Here is a 19,672-nt window from a genome sequence, read left to right on the forward strand (position 1 = left end):
AATAGCTTTGTTTGTCGTAATGCTTCATAAGGCCCACTTGACTTCACATGTAAGGATATTTGGCTCTAGATGAATGACAATATTATCGTGATTATCCAGGTCATTAAGGCCTTTTTTTGGTATAGTTCTTCTGTGTAGTCTTGCCACTTTTTAATAATCTCCTCTGCTTTGTAAGTCCTTACAGTTTCTGTCCTTTATTGTGCCCATCCTTGCATGAAATGTTCTTTTTATATTTCCAATGTCCTTAAAGAGATCTCTAGTCTTTCCCATTCTGTTGTTTCCCTCTATTTTTACATTGTTTGTTTGAAGAAGGGCTCCTTATATCTCCTTGCTATTCTTTGGAACTCTGCATTCAGTTGGGTATATCTTTCCCTTTCTCCCTTGCCTTTCACTTCTCTTCACCTCAGCTATTTGTAAAGCTTCCTTGGACAACCACTTTGCATTCTTTCTTTTCTTTTTCTTGGGGATGATTTTGTTCACTGCCTCCTGTACAATGTTATGTACAGAATGATCTCAGTTTGTTTCCAAGGAAAACCATTCAACATCACAGTAATCCAAGTCTATACCCCAACCACTAATGCTGAAGAAGCTGAAGTTGAACAGTTCTATGAAGACCTGCAAGACCTTCTAGAATTAACACACACACACACACACACACACACACACACAAATGTCCTTTTCATCAGGGTGAGGTCCATAGTTCTTCAGGCACTCTGTCTAGATCTATTCCCTTGAATGTATTTGTCACTTTTATTGTATAATCATAAGGGATTTGATGTAGCTCATCCCTGAATGGCCTAGTGGTTTTCCCTACTTTCTTCAATTTGAGCCTCAATTTGGCAATAAGGAGCTCATAATCTGAGTCACAGTAAGCTCCAGGTCTTGTTTTTTCTGACTGTATAGAGCTTTTCCATCTTTGGCTGCAAAGAACATAATCAACCTGATTTCATTTTTGGCCATCTGGTGATGTTCATGTATACAGTTGTCTCCTGTGTTGTTGGAAGAGGGTGTTTGCTATGGCCAGTGCATTCTCTTGGCAAAACTCTGTTAGCCTTTGCCCTGTTTCATTTTGTACTCCAAATCCAAACTTGCTTGTTACTCCAGGTCTCTTGTTACTTCCTACTTTTGCATTCCAGTCCCCCTGATGAAAAGGACATTTTGTTTGTGTGTGTGTGTGTTGGTTCTAGAATGTCTTGCAGGTCTTCATAGAACTGTTCGACTTCAGCTTCTTAAGCATTTGTGGTTGGGATACAGACTTGGATTACTGTGATGTTGAATGTTTTTCCTTGGAAACAGACTGAGATCATTCTGTCATTTTTGAGGTTGCACCCAAATACTGCATTTCTGATTCTTTTGTTAATGATGAGGGTACTCCATTTCTTCTAAGGGATTCTTGCCCACATAGTAGATATAAGGGTCATCTGAATTAAATTCTCCCATTCCTATCCCTTTTAGTTCACTGATTCCTAAGATGTTGATGTTCAGTCTTGCCATCTCCTGTTTTGTCACGTCCAATTTACCTTGTTTCATGGACCTAAATTTCACGTTCCTATGCAACGTTTTTCTTTACAGCATTGTACTTTACTTTCAGCACCATACACTTCCACAACTGAGCATTGTTTCTGCTTTGGCCCAGCCTCTTCATTCTTTATTGAGCTATTAGTAAGTGCCCTCTGCTCTGGCAACCCACTCCAGTATTCTTGCCTGGAAAACACCATGCACAGAGGAGCCTGGTGGGCTACACACAGTCCACGGGGTTGCAAAGAGTTGGACACGACTGAGGGACTAACACACATTCTTCCCCAGTATCATACTGGACACTTTCTGACCTGAGGGCTCATCTGTTGTCATACCTTTTTGCCTTTTCATATGGTGGATAGTGTTCTCTTTGCAAGAACACTGGAGTTGTTAGCCATTTCCTCCTCCAAAGGACCACGCTTGTCATAACTCTTCAATATGATCCATCCATCTTGGGTGGCCCAACATGGCATGGCTCATAGCTTCCTGAGTTACACAAGCCCCTTCTTCATGACAAGGCAAGAATACTATAGAGAGTTGCCATTTCCTTCCCCAGGTATCTTCCCTATCCAAGGATTAAACCCGCTTCTCTTGTGTCACTTACATTGGTAGGCAAGTTGTTTGCCATTGTGCCGCCTAGAAAGCTCAAACTATGCTATAAAGTAATTGTAATCAGAAATAAAAATTTGGGGCTTCTCTGGTGTCTCAGATGGTAAAGAATTTACCTGCAATGTAGGAAACTCGGGTGTGATCCCTGGGTTAGAAAGATCTCCTAGAGAAGGGAATGAAACTTTAACCACATCTAGAAGTAAACAACAACAAACAAAACAAGGAAAACATTAAAAAATGCAAATAAAGAAGAAACTTTTGTGATCTTCTATTCCAACCCCCAACCTGAGTATTGAATTACTGCCCCCAAGTACATAATTCCCCTGAGATGATCACATCTGGTACATGTACATAACTGCACACTCTATTCAGTTGCTGGCATGCTTGATCTTCTGTTTAAAAGCACAGACATTTTCAAATCCCTTAGACATAAATGAAGAGTTCAGTGGTGTAGTATTTTTCTCATGGAAGATGAGCCTTCTACTTTTACCATATTCTTTGCTACAACAATATTTTACTAGTCAATAAAAATAATTGAGTTTTATGAGAATTAAATTTTTGGCAAAACAAGTATTTGTCATTTTTTTCCTCTATTATGAAACAGTTCAGTGGAATTTTGGAAACCAAATATTTGCTATTGAAGTTGATGTAAGAAATATATCTATTGGATGTATTTATACATAAAAAAATAAATTACTCAAAAAATACATTTGTTAAATGATGTGGTAAAGATATAAATGAAAACAATGACGTCTTAAGATCTAGGTGTGTAACTTTAATTATGACTACAAGATTTAGAACATATTAAAAATATTTCAGTTCAGTTCAGTTCAGTCGCTCAGTCATGTCTGACTCTTTGCAACCCCATAAACTACAGACGCCAGACCTCCCTGTCCATCACCAACTCCCGGAGTTCACCCAGATTCATGTCCATCGAGTCAGTGATGCCATCTAGCCATGTCATCCTCTGTCGTCCCCTTTTCCTCCTGCCCCCAATCCCTCCCAGCATCAGAGTCTTTTCCAATGAGTCGACTCTTCGCATGAGGTGGCCAAAGTACTGGAGCTTCAGCTTTAGCATCATTCCTTCCAAAGTAATCCCAGGGCTGATCTCCTTCAGAATGGAATGGTTGGATCTCCCTGCAGTCCAAGGAACTCTCAAGAGTCTTCTCCAACACCACAGTTCAAAAGCATCAATTCTTTGGCTCTCAGCCTTCTTCACAGTCCAACTCTCACATCCATACATGACCACAGGAAAAACCATAGCCTTGACTAGATGGACCTTTGTTGGCAAAGTAATGTCTCTGCTTTTGAATATGCTATCTAGGTTGGTCATAACCTTCCTTTCAAGGAGTAAGCGTCTTTTAATTTCATGGCTTCAGTCACCATCTGCAGTGATTTTGGAGCCCAAAAAATAAAATCTGACACTGTTTCCACTGTTTCCCCGTCTATTTCCCATGAAGTGATGGGACCCGATGCCATGATCTTTGTTTTCTGAATGTTGAGCTTTAAGCCAACATTTTCACTCTCCTCTTTCACTTTCATCAAGAGGCTTTTTAGTTCCTCTTCACTTTCTGCCATAAGGGTGGTGTCATCTGCATATCTGAGGTTATTGATATTTCTCCCGGCAATCTTGATTCCAGCTTGTGTTTCTTCCAGTCCAGCATTTCTCATGATGTACTCTGCATAGAAGTTAAATAAGCAGGGTGATAATATACAGCCTTGACGAACTCCTTTTCCTATTTGGAACCAGTCTGTTGTTCCATGTCCAGTTCTAACTGTTGCTTCCTGACCTGCATACAGGTTTCTCAAGAGGCAGGTCAGGTGGTCTGGTATTCCCATCTCTTTCAGAATTTCCCAATTTATTGTGATCTACACAGTCAAAGGTTTTGGCATAGTCAGTAAAGCAGAAATAGATGTTTTTCTGGAACTCTCTTGCTTTTTCCATGATCCAGCTAATGTTGGCAATTTGATCTCTGGTTCCTCTGCCTTTTCTAAAACCAGCTTGAACATCTGGAATTTCACGGTTCACGTATTGCTGAAGCCTGGCTTGGAGAATTTTGAGCATTACTGTACTAGCATGTGAGATGAGTGCAATTGTGCAGTAGTTTGAGCATTCTTTGGCATTGCCTTTCTTTGGGATTGGAATGAAAATTGACCTTTTCCAGTCCTGTGGCCACTGCTGAGTTTTCCAAATTTGCTGGCATATTGAATGCAGAACTTTCACAGCATCATCTTTCAGGATTTGAAATAGCTCAACTAGAATTCCATCACCTCCACCAGCTTTGTTCTTAGTGATGCTTTCTAAGGCCCACTTGACTTCACATTCCAGGATGTCTGGCTCTAGGTGAGTGATCACACCATCGTGATTATCTGGGTCATGGAGATCTTTTTTGTACAGTTCTTTTGTGTATTCTTGCCACCTCTTCTTAATATCTTCTGCTTCTGTTAAGTCCATACAATTTCTGTCCTTTATCGAGCCCATCTTTGCATGAAATGTTCCCTTGGTATCTCTAATTTTCTTGAAGAGATCTCTAGTCTGTTCTATTCTGTTGTTTTCCTCTATCTTTGCATTGATCACTGAGGAAGGCTTTCTTATCTCTTCTTGCTTTTCTTTGGAACTCTGCATTCAGATGCTTATGTCTTTCCTTTTCTCCTTTGCATTTTGCTTCTCTTCTTTTTACAGCCATTTGTAAGGCCTCCCCAGACTGCCATTTTGCTTTTCTGCATTTCTTTTCCATGGGGATGGTCTTGATCCCTGTCTCCTGTACAATGTCACGAACCTCATTCCATAGTTCACCAGGAACTCTATCAGATCTAGGCCCTTAAATCTATTTCTCACTTCCACTGTATAATCATAAGGGATTTGATTTAGGTCATACCTGAATGGTCTAGTGGTTTTCCCCACTTTCTTCAATTTAAGTCTGAATTTGGCAATAAGGAGTTCATGATCTGAGCCACAGTCAGCTCCCGGTCTTGTTTTTGCTGACTGTATGGAGCTTCTCTATCTTTGGCTGCAAAGAATATAATCAATCTGATTTCGGTGTTGACCATCTGGTGATGTCCATATGTAGAGTCTTCTCTTGTGTGTTGGAAGAGGGTGTTTGCTATGACCAGTGCATCTTCTTGGCAAAACTCTATTAGCCTTTGCCCTGCTTCATTCCATATTCCAAGGCCAAATTTGCCTGTTACTCCAGGTGTTTCTTGACTTCCTACTTTTGCATTCCAGTCCCCTATAATGAAAAGGACATCTTTTTTGGGTGTTAGTTCTAAAAGGTCTTGTAAGTCTTCATAGAACCGTTCAACTTCAGCTTCTTCAGTGTTACTGGTTGGGTCATAGATTTGGATTACTGTGATATTGAATGGTTTGCCTTGGAAACGAACAGAGATCATTCTGTCATTTTTGAGATTGCATCCAAGTACTGCATTTCGGACTCTTTTGTTGACCATGATGGCTACTCCATTTCTTCTGAGGGACTCCTGCCTGCAGTAGTAGATATAATGATCATCTGAGTTAAATTCACCCATTCCAGTCCATTTGAGTTTGCTGATTCCTAGATTGTTGACATTCACTCTTGCCATCTCTTGTTTGACCACTTCCAATTTGCTTTGATTCATGGACCTGACATTTCAGGTTCCTATGTAATATTGCTCTTGAAAGCATCAGACCTTGCTTCTATCACCAGTCACATCCACAGCAGGGTATTCTTTTTGCTTTGGCTCCATCCCTTCATTCTTCCTGGAGTTATTTCTCCACTGATCTCCAGTAGCATATTGGGGGCCTACTGACCTGGGGAGTTCCTCTTTCAGTATCCTATCATTTTGCCTTTTCATACTGTTCATGGTGTTCTCAAGGCAAGAATACTGAAGTGGTTTGCCATTCCCTTCTCCAGTGGACCACATTCTGTCACATACTTAAAAATATTTAAGTGTATGCAAAGTTAATAAATTTAGAACATACTTTATAAACTTTTAAAGATCTCTCCAAAACAGCTTTACTAAATAGAATATGTGAAAGTTTATATTGCATGTTTATTTTGGACAGACTTCTGCTAAGTATGGTGCTTTTACTGGTTTAAATAAAATGTTAACATGAAAAAAAGAAAATAACATATAAAATATGGGGAGTAGTCATAGTTTATTAAACTTGTGGCTTTAAAACAAATAAGCACAGATATTGTGGCACTAAAAAGTTTGAGTAGGAATGTTTATAGAATTATCTAATATTTGTTATCATGTACACTAAGAGGAAGCTTTTGAGAATCTTATTTTCCTTAATGTGGTGTTCCTTAAATATTTTTATGCATCAAAACAACACATGCACACTCACAATTTTAATCTGAATTTATGAAATAATAAGCTCACAGAAATAATTTTACATGAATTAAACAAAAAGAATGCATCTTGGCATGTATCCCCATCAAAATTGTGTTTGTTGAATCAAATAGTAGTTAATTCTAAAAGGACAAAATTATATTTAAAAACCTCATGTGAGAAAGAATAAACTAATAATAAAATGAAAAATGAATTAATAAGTGAATAGATGAGTTTTAACATAGAACCATTAAGAGTTGCTTTGAAAGGCATTTCTAGAATCATCAAGTGAGGAGCTTTTCAGACTTCTTCTCCATGACTGGTGAAAATTACTTTTAAAAAGTAACCATTTAAAATCCCTAGAAATTGTCTGAAGGGCATATAACAAATGGAGAAAGTTTTATTCAAGAAACTCTACTTAAAATCCATCAGAACAGTGAGGGAGGGTCTGTGGCATCTGAGCTACAACCCACTCCTTCCTTCTCCCCTCCAAGCTCAGAAAGATGGAAGTTCTACCTGAGTGAGTGCACTACCTCCAGCCCTGGTCAAGCATTATAGCATCTGCCCTAGCAGGTAAGGCCGCCAGTGCTCCTTATCCCCACTTCCAGCTCCATCATGCAGAATCTCTCCTCCAGGCAAAGGCTGTTTAGTGGTCAAAGGCTCCCCCACCCATCTCCCAGTTGTAGGGTTAAAACTCTACCTCTGCTGGGCAGGCCAAGACTGTGGGACCCCAAACATCCTTATCTCAGCTACCTCATGGAGTGGAGGTTCCACATGAGGAAAAGTACATCAAGCCTATCAGGAATTAGTGACTTCATCCAGTGCCACACTCATGGAGCAGGAGTGTCTGCCCGAGACAAGCAGGCTGCTGTCCCTAACCTTAGCTCCAGAAAAGTGACATGGAGTTCTGACTAGGAGAAGAGGCAAGTCATACACAGAAAGAAGGAGCTCTGTATTTTTCTCTAAGAGAATGTATTTTATATGGAATAGAGGTTAGGAACATTCAAGCAGAGCAGCACAGTCAAAAGCAATGCAGATTTTGGTGCCGAGCTGTAAGGAGAAAACTGACAGCTCTATGATAACAACAAGGGAAACAAAAGGCAAGCAAGAAGCTGAGCAGAAAGAACCATGGAGACAGAGAAGAGCCTGGAAATGAAACAGGTTTTAAAGACTGGCTCCAATTTGAGCAGAATAGTTAAAATCTTAACTTGGAGACCAAGAAAAGAGAATGATGGTTAAAGACAGTCTGGTTAAAAACACCGGCATCTCTGATGGGAAGGCAAGACTGATGCATACATGGTAAAGTTTTGCCCATGATGACACCACCCTTATTGCAGAAAGTGAAGAGGAACTAAAAAGCCTCTTGATGAAAGTGAAAGAGGAGAGTGAAAAAGTTGGCTTAAAGCTCAACATTCAGAAAACGAAGATCATGGCATCCAGTCCCATCACTTCATGGGAAATAGATAGGGAAACAATGGAAACAGTGTCAGACTTTATTTTTTTGGGCTCCAAAATCACTGCAGATGGTGACTGCAGCCATGAAATTAAAAGACGCTTATTCCTTGGAAGGAAGGTTATGACCAACCTAGATAGCATATTCAAAAGCAGAGACATTACTTTGCCAACAAAGGTCCGTCTAGTCAAGGCTATGGTTTTTCCTGTGGTCATGTATGGATGTGAGAGTTGGACTGTGAAGAAGGCTGAGAGCCGAAGAATTGATGCTTTTGAACTGTGGTGTTGGAGAAGACTCTTGAGAGTCCCTTGGACTGCAAGAAGATCCAACCAGTCCATTCTGAAGGAGATCAGCCCTGGGATTTCTTTGGAAGGAATGATGTTAAAGCTGAAGCTCCAGTACTTTGGCCACCTCATGCGAAGAGTTGACTCATTGGAAAAGACTGATACTGGGAGGGAGTGGGGGCAGGAGGAGAAGGGGACGACAGAGGATGAGATGGCTGGATGGCATCACTGACTTGATGGACGTGAGTCTCAGTGAACTCCGAGAGCTGGTGATGGACAGGGAGGCCTGGCGTGCTGCGATTCATGGGGTTGCAAAGAGTCGGACACGACTGAGCGACTGAACTGAACTGAACTGAACTGAGGAACATCAGAGGCTGCACACTGCAGAGGAAGTAGGCTTTACTGAAATAATATAGCCAACTCATGAAACAAATAAAGAAGCAAGCAATCAAAAATAAGCCCTGGGATTGAGGACAGGGATCAGTATCCAGATTTGCTACAATATGCTATCTAAAATGGCCAATATGCAACTATAAATTATGAGGCATCCAAAGAAACAGAAATATGACTAACCTTCTTCAGAGAAGGCCCAGATGTTGAACATACCTGACAAAGACATTTTTAAAAACTGTTGCAAATATGTTCAAAAAGCTAAAGTGACCATGCTCAAAGAACAAAAGAAGTTAGGAACACAGCATCTCATCTAATAGAGAAGATAAAGATATATAACTTATTAAAGAAATAAAATGATTCAAAATGAAAAATCACTAGAGGGATTCAATATTTAGTTTTAAACTGGCAGAATAAAGAATTCATGAATATAGAGATAAATAGTGATAATGAGACCTGGTGAAAACAAGGATGAAAATGAAGAAAAATGAACAGGACCTTGAAGAAATGTAGAAGACTATCAGCCACACGAATATATGTGTAATATGAGCTGCCATAATGAGAACAGAGAGAAAGAGATCCCTTCCAAACACAAAGCATTAAAAGCTGAACCTTCCCAGATTTGATGGAAAACATCAATCTGTACATCTAAGAAGCTCAATGAACCCAGCTAGGCACAATGCAAAGAGATCCATTATCCAGATACATACACATCACAATAAACACTGAAAACAAAAGGAAAAGAGAAATTCTTGAAAATAACAAGAGAAAATACACTCATCTTACACACACACACACACACACACACACACACACAGGCTTTTAGTAAGATTAACAGTTGACTTCTCATCAGAGACAGTGGCAGTCAGAGGCAGTGGGATGGTATATTTGTTTTTTTTTTTATTTGAAGTGCTAAAAGAAGGAAAAGAAACTATTAACCAAGAATTCTACATTCAGCAAACTATGTTTCAAAAATGAAGGTGAAATATATTTCTAGGTAAACAAAATCTGACAGAATTCATTGCTAGGAAACTCACTTTTAAGAAATACTAAAGGAAAGTCTTTAGGGTAGATAGAAACATGAATTCATATAAAACAGAACTCTAATAAAGATAATTATAGGGGTAATTATAAAAGTATAATTTCATATTTCTTCATTATCTTAAATTATTTAAAAATAGTATAAAAAAGTATTAATATACTAGCATTGTTAAGCCTATAATGTAAAGAAATCAGATAGATTTGGCAATAACAGAACAAAGGAGATGGATGGAAGAAACTATGAATTGGAGTTGGGAAATGACACCAGATGGTATCTTGAATCCCCAGGAAGAAATGAAGAGAACCAAAAATAGTAAATAAGAACATTACATAACAGATCCTATAAATATATACTTGCTCTCATTTCCTCTCTTGGCTTTATTAAAAGGCAAAACCATATAAAGTGTTAGTTATAACAACATATTATTGGATTGGTAAAATATATAGACATAAAATATATAAAAATAATAGCACTAAAAAGGGAGAAAGGTGAATAGAGCTATGTAGAATTAACATTTATGGGATATCCTGGGTAGTCGTTAAGACCTCGCTTTTCAATGCAGAAGGTGTGGGTTTGATCCCTGGTAGGTTAACTAAGATTCCACACGCCTGGGGGGCAGAAAATAGAAAAAAAAAAAAATAAAACAGAAGAAATATTGTAACAAATTTAATAAATACTCTAAAAAAGGTCCACATCAAAAAAAAAAAATCTTGAAAAACATCTTTCACTTGAATTAAGGTAGTGTAAAGCTGAAGTAGATTCTGTCAAGATGGATTTGTAGGTATATGCAGCAAACCATCACATTGAATACCTTTGATTTACACATTGCCTGTCGATTATATTTCAATAAAACTAGAAAAAAAGTTGCAAACTGGAAAATCTAGAGTCACTAAGAAAATACATCATAAATATAGTTAAAAATCACTGAAATATTTAAGGCATGCCTAGAATTCATTCAATGCAAAAGAAAGTAGTAAAGGAGAAACAGAGAATCAAAAAACATAAAAAGAAAAATGTGAACTAGGACAAAAAATATGGTAATATCAGCAATAATGTTAAATATGAATGCATTAAAATCTAGTCAAAAGGCAGAGATTGTTAGAGTGAACTAAAAAAAATCCAAAACCTAAGTATGTGTCATTTATATGAGACACACTTTAGATTCAAAGATAAATGTATGACAAACCCACAGCAAACATTATCCTCAATGGTGAAAAATTGAAAGCATTTCCTCTAAAGTCAGGAACAAAACAAGGGTGCCCACTTTCACCATTACTATTCAACATAGTTTTGGAAGTTTTGGCCACAGCAATCAGAACAGAAAAAGAAATAAAAGGAATCCAAATTGGAAAAGAAGAAGTCAAGCTCTCACTGTTTGCAGATGACATGATCCTCTACATAGAAAACCCTAAAGATAAATGTATGATTAAATTTTAACAGATACAAACGGATATACCATGCAAACAGCAAACATAACCGAGCTGGAGTAACTATACTAATATCAGATAAAATAGGCTTTGTTTGCAACTTAAAATGTATTCCCCACTAGCAGCAGCAATGACAGGGAATCTGTGTACTACTGAAATCAGCTGGAGACAGACCGCAGGGAGGTATGGAAAGCTGGGTGGTGGATGACAAAAAGTCTGGTTGATAGTTAGTCTCTATGTGGGTCTGTTTGCATACTGCTGCAAGCTCACATCACTCAAAAAAGTATCTTGCACATGCTGAAAAAAGAATGATCTTTTAAAATCTGGGCTTAAGTATCTGTATTAATTTTGGACCTATGGCTGAGTGGAAAAACAGAAGCTGCTAGTTCTCACTGCGTATTTAAAAAAACGGTCTTTTCAATTGGTAATGAAGTCTCTAACTTTGTGTGCATCCTAGGGATAGATGGTCTAAGCAGACAGATGTTAGATTCCAAATTATCCTAAACTCAACAGAGCTCCTGTTCTGAGTGGTTTATGTAGATTAATAAGTAGTTGTGTAATTGTAACATAAGAGACATAAGGAACCACTAAAGAAAGAAACCAAACGGCTAATAATTTGAATATGGAGGCTTAAAAAAATTCATTCTCAAGAGATTGCTAACTTAGAAACATTTTTATTTTGTAAGATACAAAGTGAATTCTTGGAGATATCAAATTAGTTTGATAATTTTGGTCTAAAAACAGCTTTGTGAAAAGCGCAATGGGATATAACATCACTTCACATGCAACATGATGGCTAGAGTAAAAATAAAGCCAGCTAGTAACAAGTGTTGATGAGAATGTGGAGAATTGGAATCCATAAACACTGCTATGCAGCTGCTTGGGAAAACGATCAGTTCTTCAAATCGTTAAACATAGGGCTATCATGAAATCCAGTAATTCCACTCCTAGGTAAATGAGAAACAGATCTGACAACTTAGGTTCCAAAATACCAGAGAGTTTGCCATGGGTTAGTCTGCCTTTGTGAAAGTTCTGACTTCCACAGCCCCTTTCCTGAAACTAGAAGGGTTTTCTCTGCACCCTAAGATGCATCTGTATTGAACATTTGTTGTGAAATTGTGATTTCTGGAAAGAAATTGTTTAAACATTTTAAAAATGGTTTGTGGAGTGGGGGCAAAACCAGGACTATAAACTTCCTAATTATTAGATATTACAAGCATTTCCAGGACAGGAAGGTTAAATTCAAGAGATTAAAATTCCTGAAGAACAGTGTAGCAAATTCTTAAAACAGATTTGGAATAAAAACTCCCTGAATTATCTAATAAAAGTATTTACAACTTGATGTTTTACCCTTCTCTCTGGGACAAGCAGGCTTCCCTTGTGGCTCAGTGGTAAAGAATCCACCTGCCAATGCAGAAGGTTTCCTGGGTTGGGAAGATCCCCTGCAGAAGGAAATGGCAACCCATTCCAGTGTTCTTGCCTGGGAACTCCATGTACAGAGAGGAGCCTGGCGGGTTACAGTCCATGAGGTCACAAAGAGTCAGACTCAACTTAGGGACTAAACAATAATAACAACAACTGGGACGAGCACAATATATTAAGAGGCACCTTAACAAATCTAATCAATTAAATTGCTTAGTGACTGTCCTCTCAATTTACCCTGACATTTCCTTACTGATATGTTTATAAACTTCTCTACTTAGGCCCATACTATCTTTTTGGGCAGAATCTCTAAGAGAACACTCTTACAGAGAAAACCATCACCAAAACATCTACCATAAAAAAATGAATAAATAGAGAGAGGAAGAGGGAACATGAAAGTGGGTCCAGGAACACTATTCAGTCATTTTTTTCCAAAAGTGAATGTGGAAAATTGTGACTAGATGACTCATCATATCATGGACTAAATATGGATAATTCTGAGGGTTCTTTTCATAAGAATAAATAATGCAATCATGCAAATAATTTTTTTAAATTGATATACTTCTACTGAGTTGCTTTTCTTTATCTAACCCTAGTGAGAGAAAATACAAAATAAGTTTTAAAACAGAGTTTTAAAACAGAGTCTATGAGAGCAGTTTTTTATGATGTCAAGTGTCAATTATTCCACAGATAACACCTTAGGATGAGACCAATTCCAAACTCAGTTGGTGCTATCCCATTCCACCCAACCCTTACATTTTGTGAATTGTTTTCTACAAAAACATACTTACTTTATCAGCATATCATTTAGCATAATTATATAAATAAACACCAATGAAAACATATGAGGAGCCAGTTTAAAAAATCATGACTTTGTAAACACTGCCCCTCATTAATTATTATCTTGATAGAAAAAGAGGTTTTATTATTTTCATACATGACATTTAAAAGGTAGATATGTTTAGCTTTCACATTTAAATAAAATAGCAAAGAAAATGGTCATGTTCTGTTTTCTGAATATTGCTTACATTTATTACAAAATACTCAACTTACAATACATGACACTTCTTTTGTATGAAAATAAAGATTAAATAGAAAAGTAGCAAGGTAGTTCATTTTCAGTTGCTTTATTTGACAGTCAATCACCCTCACCAAAAGGAAATACTGTTGAAAATTTAAGGAAAACCCTAAGGAATTGAACTTAGAGGACTCAATTCAGTAGATTTAGTAAAAGCAAATTGTTAATTTACCAAAGGATTTATCTAAATTCAATACTCTGCAGAGGATAAAACAAAGACAAAAACAATTTAAACAGGTTGTGGGGAAATCCTCAGAACCCCTATGTATTCAGACTTTGGAGAGGCCTTTTGATGAAGTAAAAACTGCCATTTTATCTCTGAAAGTGTGCACTTTAAAATAATATAAATAAACATTATAAAAATAATATCAGTTCAGTTCAATTGCTCAGTGGTGTCCGACTCTTTGCGACCCCATGAATCGCAGCACGCCAGACCTCCCTGTCCATCACCAACTCCCGTAGTTCACCCAGACTCAAGTCCATTGAGTCAGTGATGCCATCCAGCCATCTCATCCTCTGTCATCCCCTTCTCCTCCTGCCCCCATTCCCTCCCATCATCAGAGTCTTTTCCAATGAGTCAACTCTTTGCATATCTCTTATGAACTATTATGGGTTAATTGCAAAGTGACTATATATGACAAGTCATTTTCTTTCTAAGCAAGTATACACTCTCCCAAATTACTAGAGCTAATTTAGACTAACAGTAAAATTTTAAAATAAAACATTGCCAGGCTATAAAAAAAAATAGGGTCATGAATATTTTTCACTGGACTCAATAAAGAAATATTTATATCTTAGCTAACCTTAGGTCTTCATATCATATATAGTAGTATTTTAGTCACATTATTCATCAATTTAACAACCTATGTAGACTTCATTATCATTGCATTGATCAAGATGGAGATTGATTTTAGAAAGGTTTTATTCATCCTATTACTCTCTGCTTTCCTCTTATATCAACAGCCTCCTCCTCCCGCTACACACACATTTGCAAATTATAATTTCTCCATTAAAAATAAAAGATGCCAGAGGAATAGAGAAAGAAACAGTAAGCACTTTGCTTAATACTCAGCTATTTAACACAAAGACAAAATCTGGTTTCAGTTTCCTTGGACTAGAAAGCAATTCATTGAACAACCTCAATCGGCTATGATGGATTTTAATGAAATTATGACCAACTACTTGAACATAAATGGTAGGTTTAAGATATATACATTCTAATCAAAGTGAAGAAAATAATTGAAAGCTATTGTATTTTATAGGTCTTTTAATTTTGTTATTAGCCTGAGAACCACAAAATCCACCTGAATTCTTGTTACAGAGTCAGTAATCATAACAAGCACATATAGAACAGTCAACCTGGCCAGTTCTACCGGAGTGGCTAAAGTTTTATCACCAGTTCTGCATGACACTAGCATTATTTATGTACTTAACTTTTACTTTTTAAAGGATTTAAAAATTATCTATACTTCAAATTCAAAGTGTCCAAAGTAATAATATTCATGAAACCAAAAGTGTGAAATTATAATTACTTTTTTTCTAACATGATACACTACTGGTGTCCTTCACTTTTCAAAAGTTCCTTCTTTCTACTTTACTTTCATGAAAGACCTGTACTTGTACCCGTTTTGACTAAATGAAGGACATTCAAAAAGGATTTTCACTTTTACGAAAAAAAGCTGAGATGTGAAAACAGCATGCTGTGTTTGTTTTAGAGTGAGCTGTTATAGAGGCAGTGCTCAGCCACAGCAGAGAGAGTGGGGCCACCAGGCTCCTTTCCCACACCCACCAGCATCTCGGCATCTGGCCACCATACTCTGACCTGTGTCTCTGGACATCTGTGCTTTATCTCATTTATTTTGTGCATCTGTTAGCAAGATGTGTCCAGAGGTAATTGATTCTTCCTTTTATATGCCATTTGGAAACACTCTACTTTCAGATAGCATGGGAAACCTGTATTGCATTAAAATAACAACCCCTAAAATGATCTCACATACCACCCATGTTACAAGCAAATGCAGTGAAAATAATTAAACTGCATAATTTTCAACCTAATTTCTTATTCATAGAAAAAAAAACTGATATACACTAGCAACAAACTTAAAAACAGAAATTAATGTTCAACTTAATCTCACACTGACTACCTATGCACTATAGTATGTAATCTAAAATTAAAAACAGTTGAACAGGGTCAGCTGAGTTGATATATTGAACCTGAAATGCTCATTGCCTCAGTCTCATACTGGGAAATTAATGAGTTTGGGAGGAATTGAAATTTACACCAAATGGAAGTATATAGTATGTATACAAAGGACAGGCTGATTGAAGATGTCACTTATCTCCTATCTTACTGAGTACAGCCTCTGTGGTTTCCAAGGTTGATAAAAATTAAAGGTGAACTTTTACTCCCTGAGGGAGTGATTTCAATGAATGAGGGAAAAGAAAAGAGCAAAACTGTGGTTCAATATGACAAGTCTACTACTTGTGTTCTAGAGAAATATCATTTTATTCTGAGCTCTTGATCCTAATTTGATCCTTCCTCTCCACTAAATTAATGCATTCCATTTCTTCTACCAGAAAGTTTCAAATCATCTGTCTATGCATCGAAAGAGTGTTGAGAAAGGTAGAGCTCATTAGGCATTATTGTTCCTAAAGGCAAATAGATCATCCTCAGAACTCAGGGAGCTAAGAGCACAAATGAGTTTGATAATGATTTAATTATATTAAAATATCACTATATCCATGACTATTACCCAGTATTTGCCTATTAATATAAAACTCTGTAATGCTCCTAAATATTCATTTTATTTTTTCATGAGAAATGGGGATGAGCTCTTCCTAGCATTTAATTTCTTTTTGAAAGTGAAACATTCTCTTAATAAAATTCACAACATTGAAATAACAAGTGATAGAAAAGAAATCATGGATTCTAACCACTTTGTCCTCCTTTGGGAAAGCATCCAAGGAAGCGGAGTGAAGGGAGAGAGAAAAGAAGAGAAAAATAAAAATAAGGCACGTATTAATAAGCAGATTTTAAGAAAACAGTCATATGTTACTTTAAAGTATAAAAATACAGGTACTTTGAAAAGTAAATGCTTATTCTTACCAAAAAATAGTCACTATTCAATCCTTCATTCGAAATGCACATATGCTCATCTTGCTATATGGTAGGTACAAAAGTTGGACACTACAATTTCAGAATTTTTTTAGAACTTGGATTATTAAGTCTACATTTAAAATATTTTTTAGAAAGAAAAAATTTGCTACCATATTTGGCTTACTTATTATTGAAAAGATTATATTAAAATGCATAAACTTTGAATGAATAATTGTATCAAATTGTCTTTAAAATATTTATAGTTATGAATTGGAAAAATGTAAGAAAGGGAAGTGTTTGTAATAAATAAAAAGAGAATGGAAATATACTATTTTAGCCATAAATTATCTCACAAGGTTGATTTATTTGTAATATGCATTTCAACATTTACAATGTCACAGGAAAAACCAATTGTATACAATTTTTGTCTTTTGCCCAAGATTAAAAATTGTAAGTTGTACTTTCTTTTTTTTTTTTATTTTAATTTTTCCCAAGATTGAATGGGAATAGTAAAGATAGATGAACTTCATTAGGCCTGGGTGTCTGTTTGAAAGCATAAGTATCCCTTAGCTCAATCTCCTTTAAACACATCTCCTGTTTAAAACATGAGTTTGACTCTGTTACTGGCTTGCTTCAAACCTATAATGTGAATTTAAAAGCATCCAACTCTATGCACACTCAGTTTGAATTAACACTTAACCCCTTTGCATTGTACTGTTTAGGGCCAACACTTTTCAGGGTGCTGCATGAGTTGTTAAATATTTTGAATATCATCACAGCTTTTATTTGTGAGATATTATTCCAAAAGTAGACCCTGTGCACTTTTCATGTGCCAAACAAGATCTCAATCCAAAGTTGCTCTAGAAAGTCTGTAAGGTATCATATGAAAATTAACTAAAACACATAAGTTTTAGGAGGAAAGAAATTCTTATGTGGTTAAAAGAATGGAACCTAAAGAAAAATTAAATGTGCATAGATTAGAACTGTTTTAATTTTCATAACAACCATATATAGTAATTATTACCATACAATTTCATATATAAAGAAGTTGTTTTTCAGATAAGTTAAAGCTACAAAGATAATAGTAGGCTCATCTTAAGTATAATAATGCATCTATTTTACTGAATGTCTTAATTCCCCTGAGAGAGATTTTAGAATAATACCCTACTTACAACTCAAATATACTACTAAAAAACAATATTGAGTGGTAACTTCACTTTAATTCTAACTATGATTTTTCCAAATTAGGGAGACATAAGTGCAAGACTCCATGAAATTAAAATTAAAAACAAACAAACAGTATTTTGACACACTCTTTAAATATCCAAATAATTTTCATGAGATAAACTTAGTACTACATTTCTTAGACTTGATAGTAAATGAAGTGATTCTCACAGAGGCTAATTATCACTTCATAAATGATTACATTGGATTAAATTAATGCCATACAAATTCTATTGATTTTATCTTCATTCAATCTGAAACATGTTGCAGAAACTAAAGGTAAGTTGTTAGGTTTTGTTGCTTTGTACAAGAAGAACTGGCCACAACAACTTTCAAGAGTTTCATAATTCCTGACTCTAAATATAAATTTCCGACCTTCTTCAGAAAACAAACGTGCTCCCACAAGTAACCTGTTGGTTTTGAGTGGCAATTATTTGTTGAGATGCATACATACAAAGAGCATCTTTTATGAATTCTTTGATTACTCATCCCCTGAGCTGGCTAGGCGCAGGTGGGGCGCATCCACCTGCGCTCAAGGAGGCTGGATGCTCGCGGCCACGGTACTCACGTTGTTGGACCGCAGAGACACGCGGCCCCCACAGCGCGCGCAGAACTTGGTGCGGCAGTAGGAGCACAGGTGGCCACAGCCGTCCGCGAACTTGGTCTTGTGGCAAATCCCGCAGGTCGGAGCATCGTCCTTGTGCTCTCCCTGGTAGCGCCGTGCTTCTTCCCCTATTTTCCTCACTTGTTCTTTATAGCTTTCAAATTGTTGATGCAATCTCCTAGACAGAAGAGAAAATGGGCACAAACTAAGTAGATGAAGGAGCTGGGGAAAAAACCACTTTTTCCTAGCAGAGGAGACATCTAGTTACTTGAACTAAAGCAAAACATATAAAGCCACTTCCCTCAATAACGGGCTTCCCCAGTGGCTCAGCTGGTAAAGAATCCTCCTGCAATGTGGGAGACATGGGTTCGCTCCCTGGGTTGGGAAGATCCCCTGGAGAAGGGAAAGGATACCCACTCCAGTATTCTGGCCTGGAGAATTCCATGGACCGTATAGTCCGTGGGATTGCAAAGAGTTGGACACAACTGAGCGACTTTTACTTTTCATTTCTCCTCTAACCATACTGCAATAGCATTGAACCATATATTAGTTGACTCTAAATAATCACTATTTTCCCCAAGAGTGGAGTTCCTGTATCCAGTCATTGCCTCTGCTTCTTTGACAGGCAGTTTTCAAAGTATTTTACTGGGACTCAACACTTTATAACAATAAGTATGTGTGTATACAACTGAGGCAAAATTATACAATGTTCTTAGGCCAACTCTACAGAATTTGCTTTGATATTTTGTCTTACTCTGTTTGAAGTCTAACAGTGATTTGTTTTGTTGTTCTTGTTTAGTTGCTAAGTTGTGTCTGACTCTTTTGTAACCTATGGACTTTGGCCCACCAGCTCCTCTGTCCTTAAGATTTCCTAGGCAATAATACTGAAGTGGGTTGCCTTTTCCTTCTCTAGGGGATTTTCACCACCCAGGAATCAAACCCGCATCTCCTGCATTCTTTAGCAGTGAGCCATCTGGGAAGTCCCAAATACTGATTACTATTTGTAAGAAGTTTGTCACAGTAAATGAATTCATAAAGTATAATGCATGCTTGGGAGTTGACTATTTTAAGCTACATGGCTAAGCAAGCTGTCTTCACTTCCATTCCTGGAGACTTTTGTTTGGCATCAAACATTTCACACAGTACACAGAGTATGACATTTATCTCCATATGTGTGTGTGTATATATATATATATATATATACATGTATATA

General features: G+C 36.9%; 1 protein-coding gene across 47 annotated transcripts in view; it reads right to left on the minus strand.

The window, feature by feature from the left end:
* Nucleotides 1–19,672, minus strand: part of RIMS1 (regulating synaptic membrane exocytosis 1) — a 596,845-nt gene that overhangs the window by 322,764 nt on the left and 254,409 nt on the right. For all 47 annotated transcript variants that reach the window (XM_044924533.2, XM_044924534.2, XM_044924532.2 and 44 more), the window contains 2 exons: nt 18,424–18,637; nt 16,469–16,480 (listed from right to left, as the gene is read on the minus strand). In XM_044924533.2, coding sequence (XP_044780468.2) covers nt 16,469–16,480; nt 18,424–18,637 — 226 coding nt within the window. The remainder of the gene's footprint in view (nt 1–16,468; nt 16,481–18,423; nt 18,638–19,672) is intronic.

This window comes from Bubalus bubalis, chromosome 10, assembly GCF_019923935.1.
Source record: "Bubalus bubalis isolate 160015118507 breed Murrah chromosome 10, NDDB_SH_1, whole genome shotgun sequence".
NCBI classification, from domain to species: domain Eukaryota; kingdom Metazoa; phylum Chordata; class Mammalia; order Artiodactyla; family Bovidae; genus Bubalus; species Bubalus bubalis.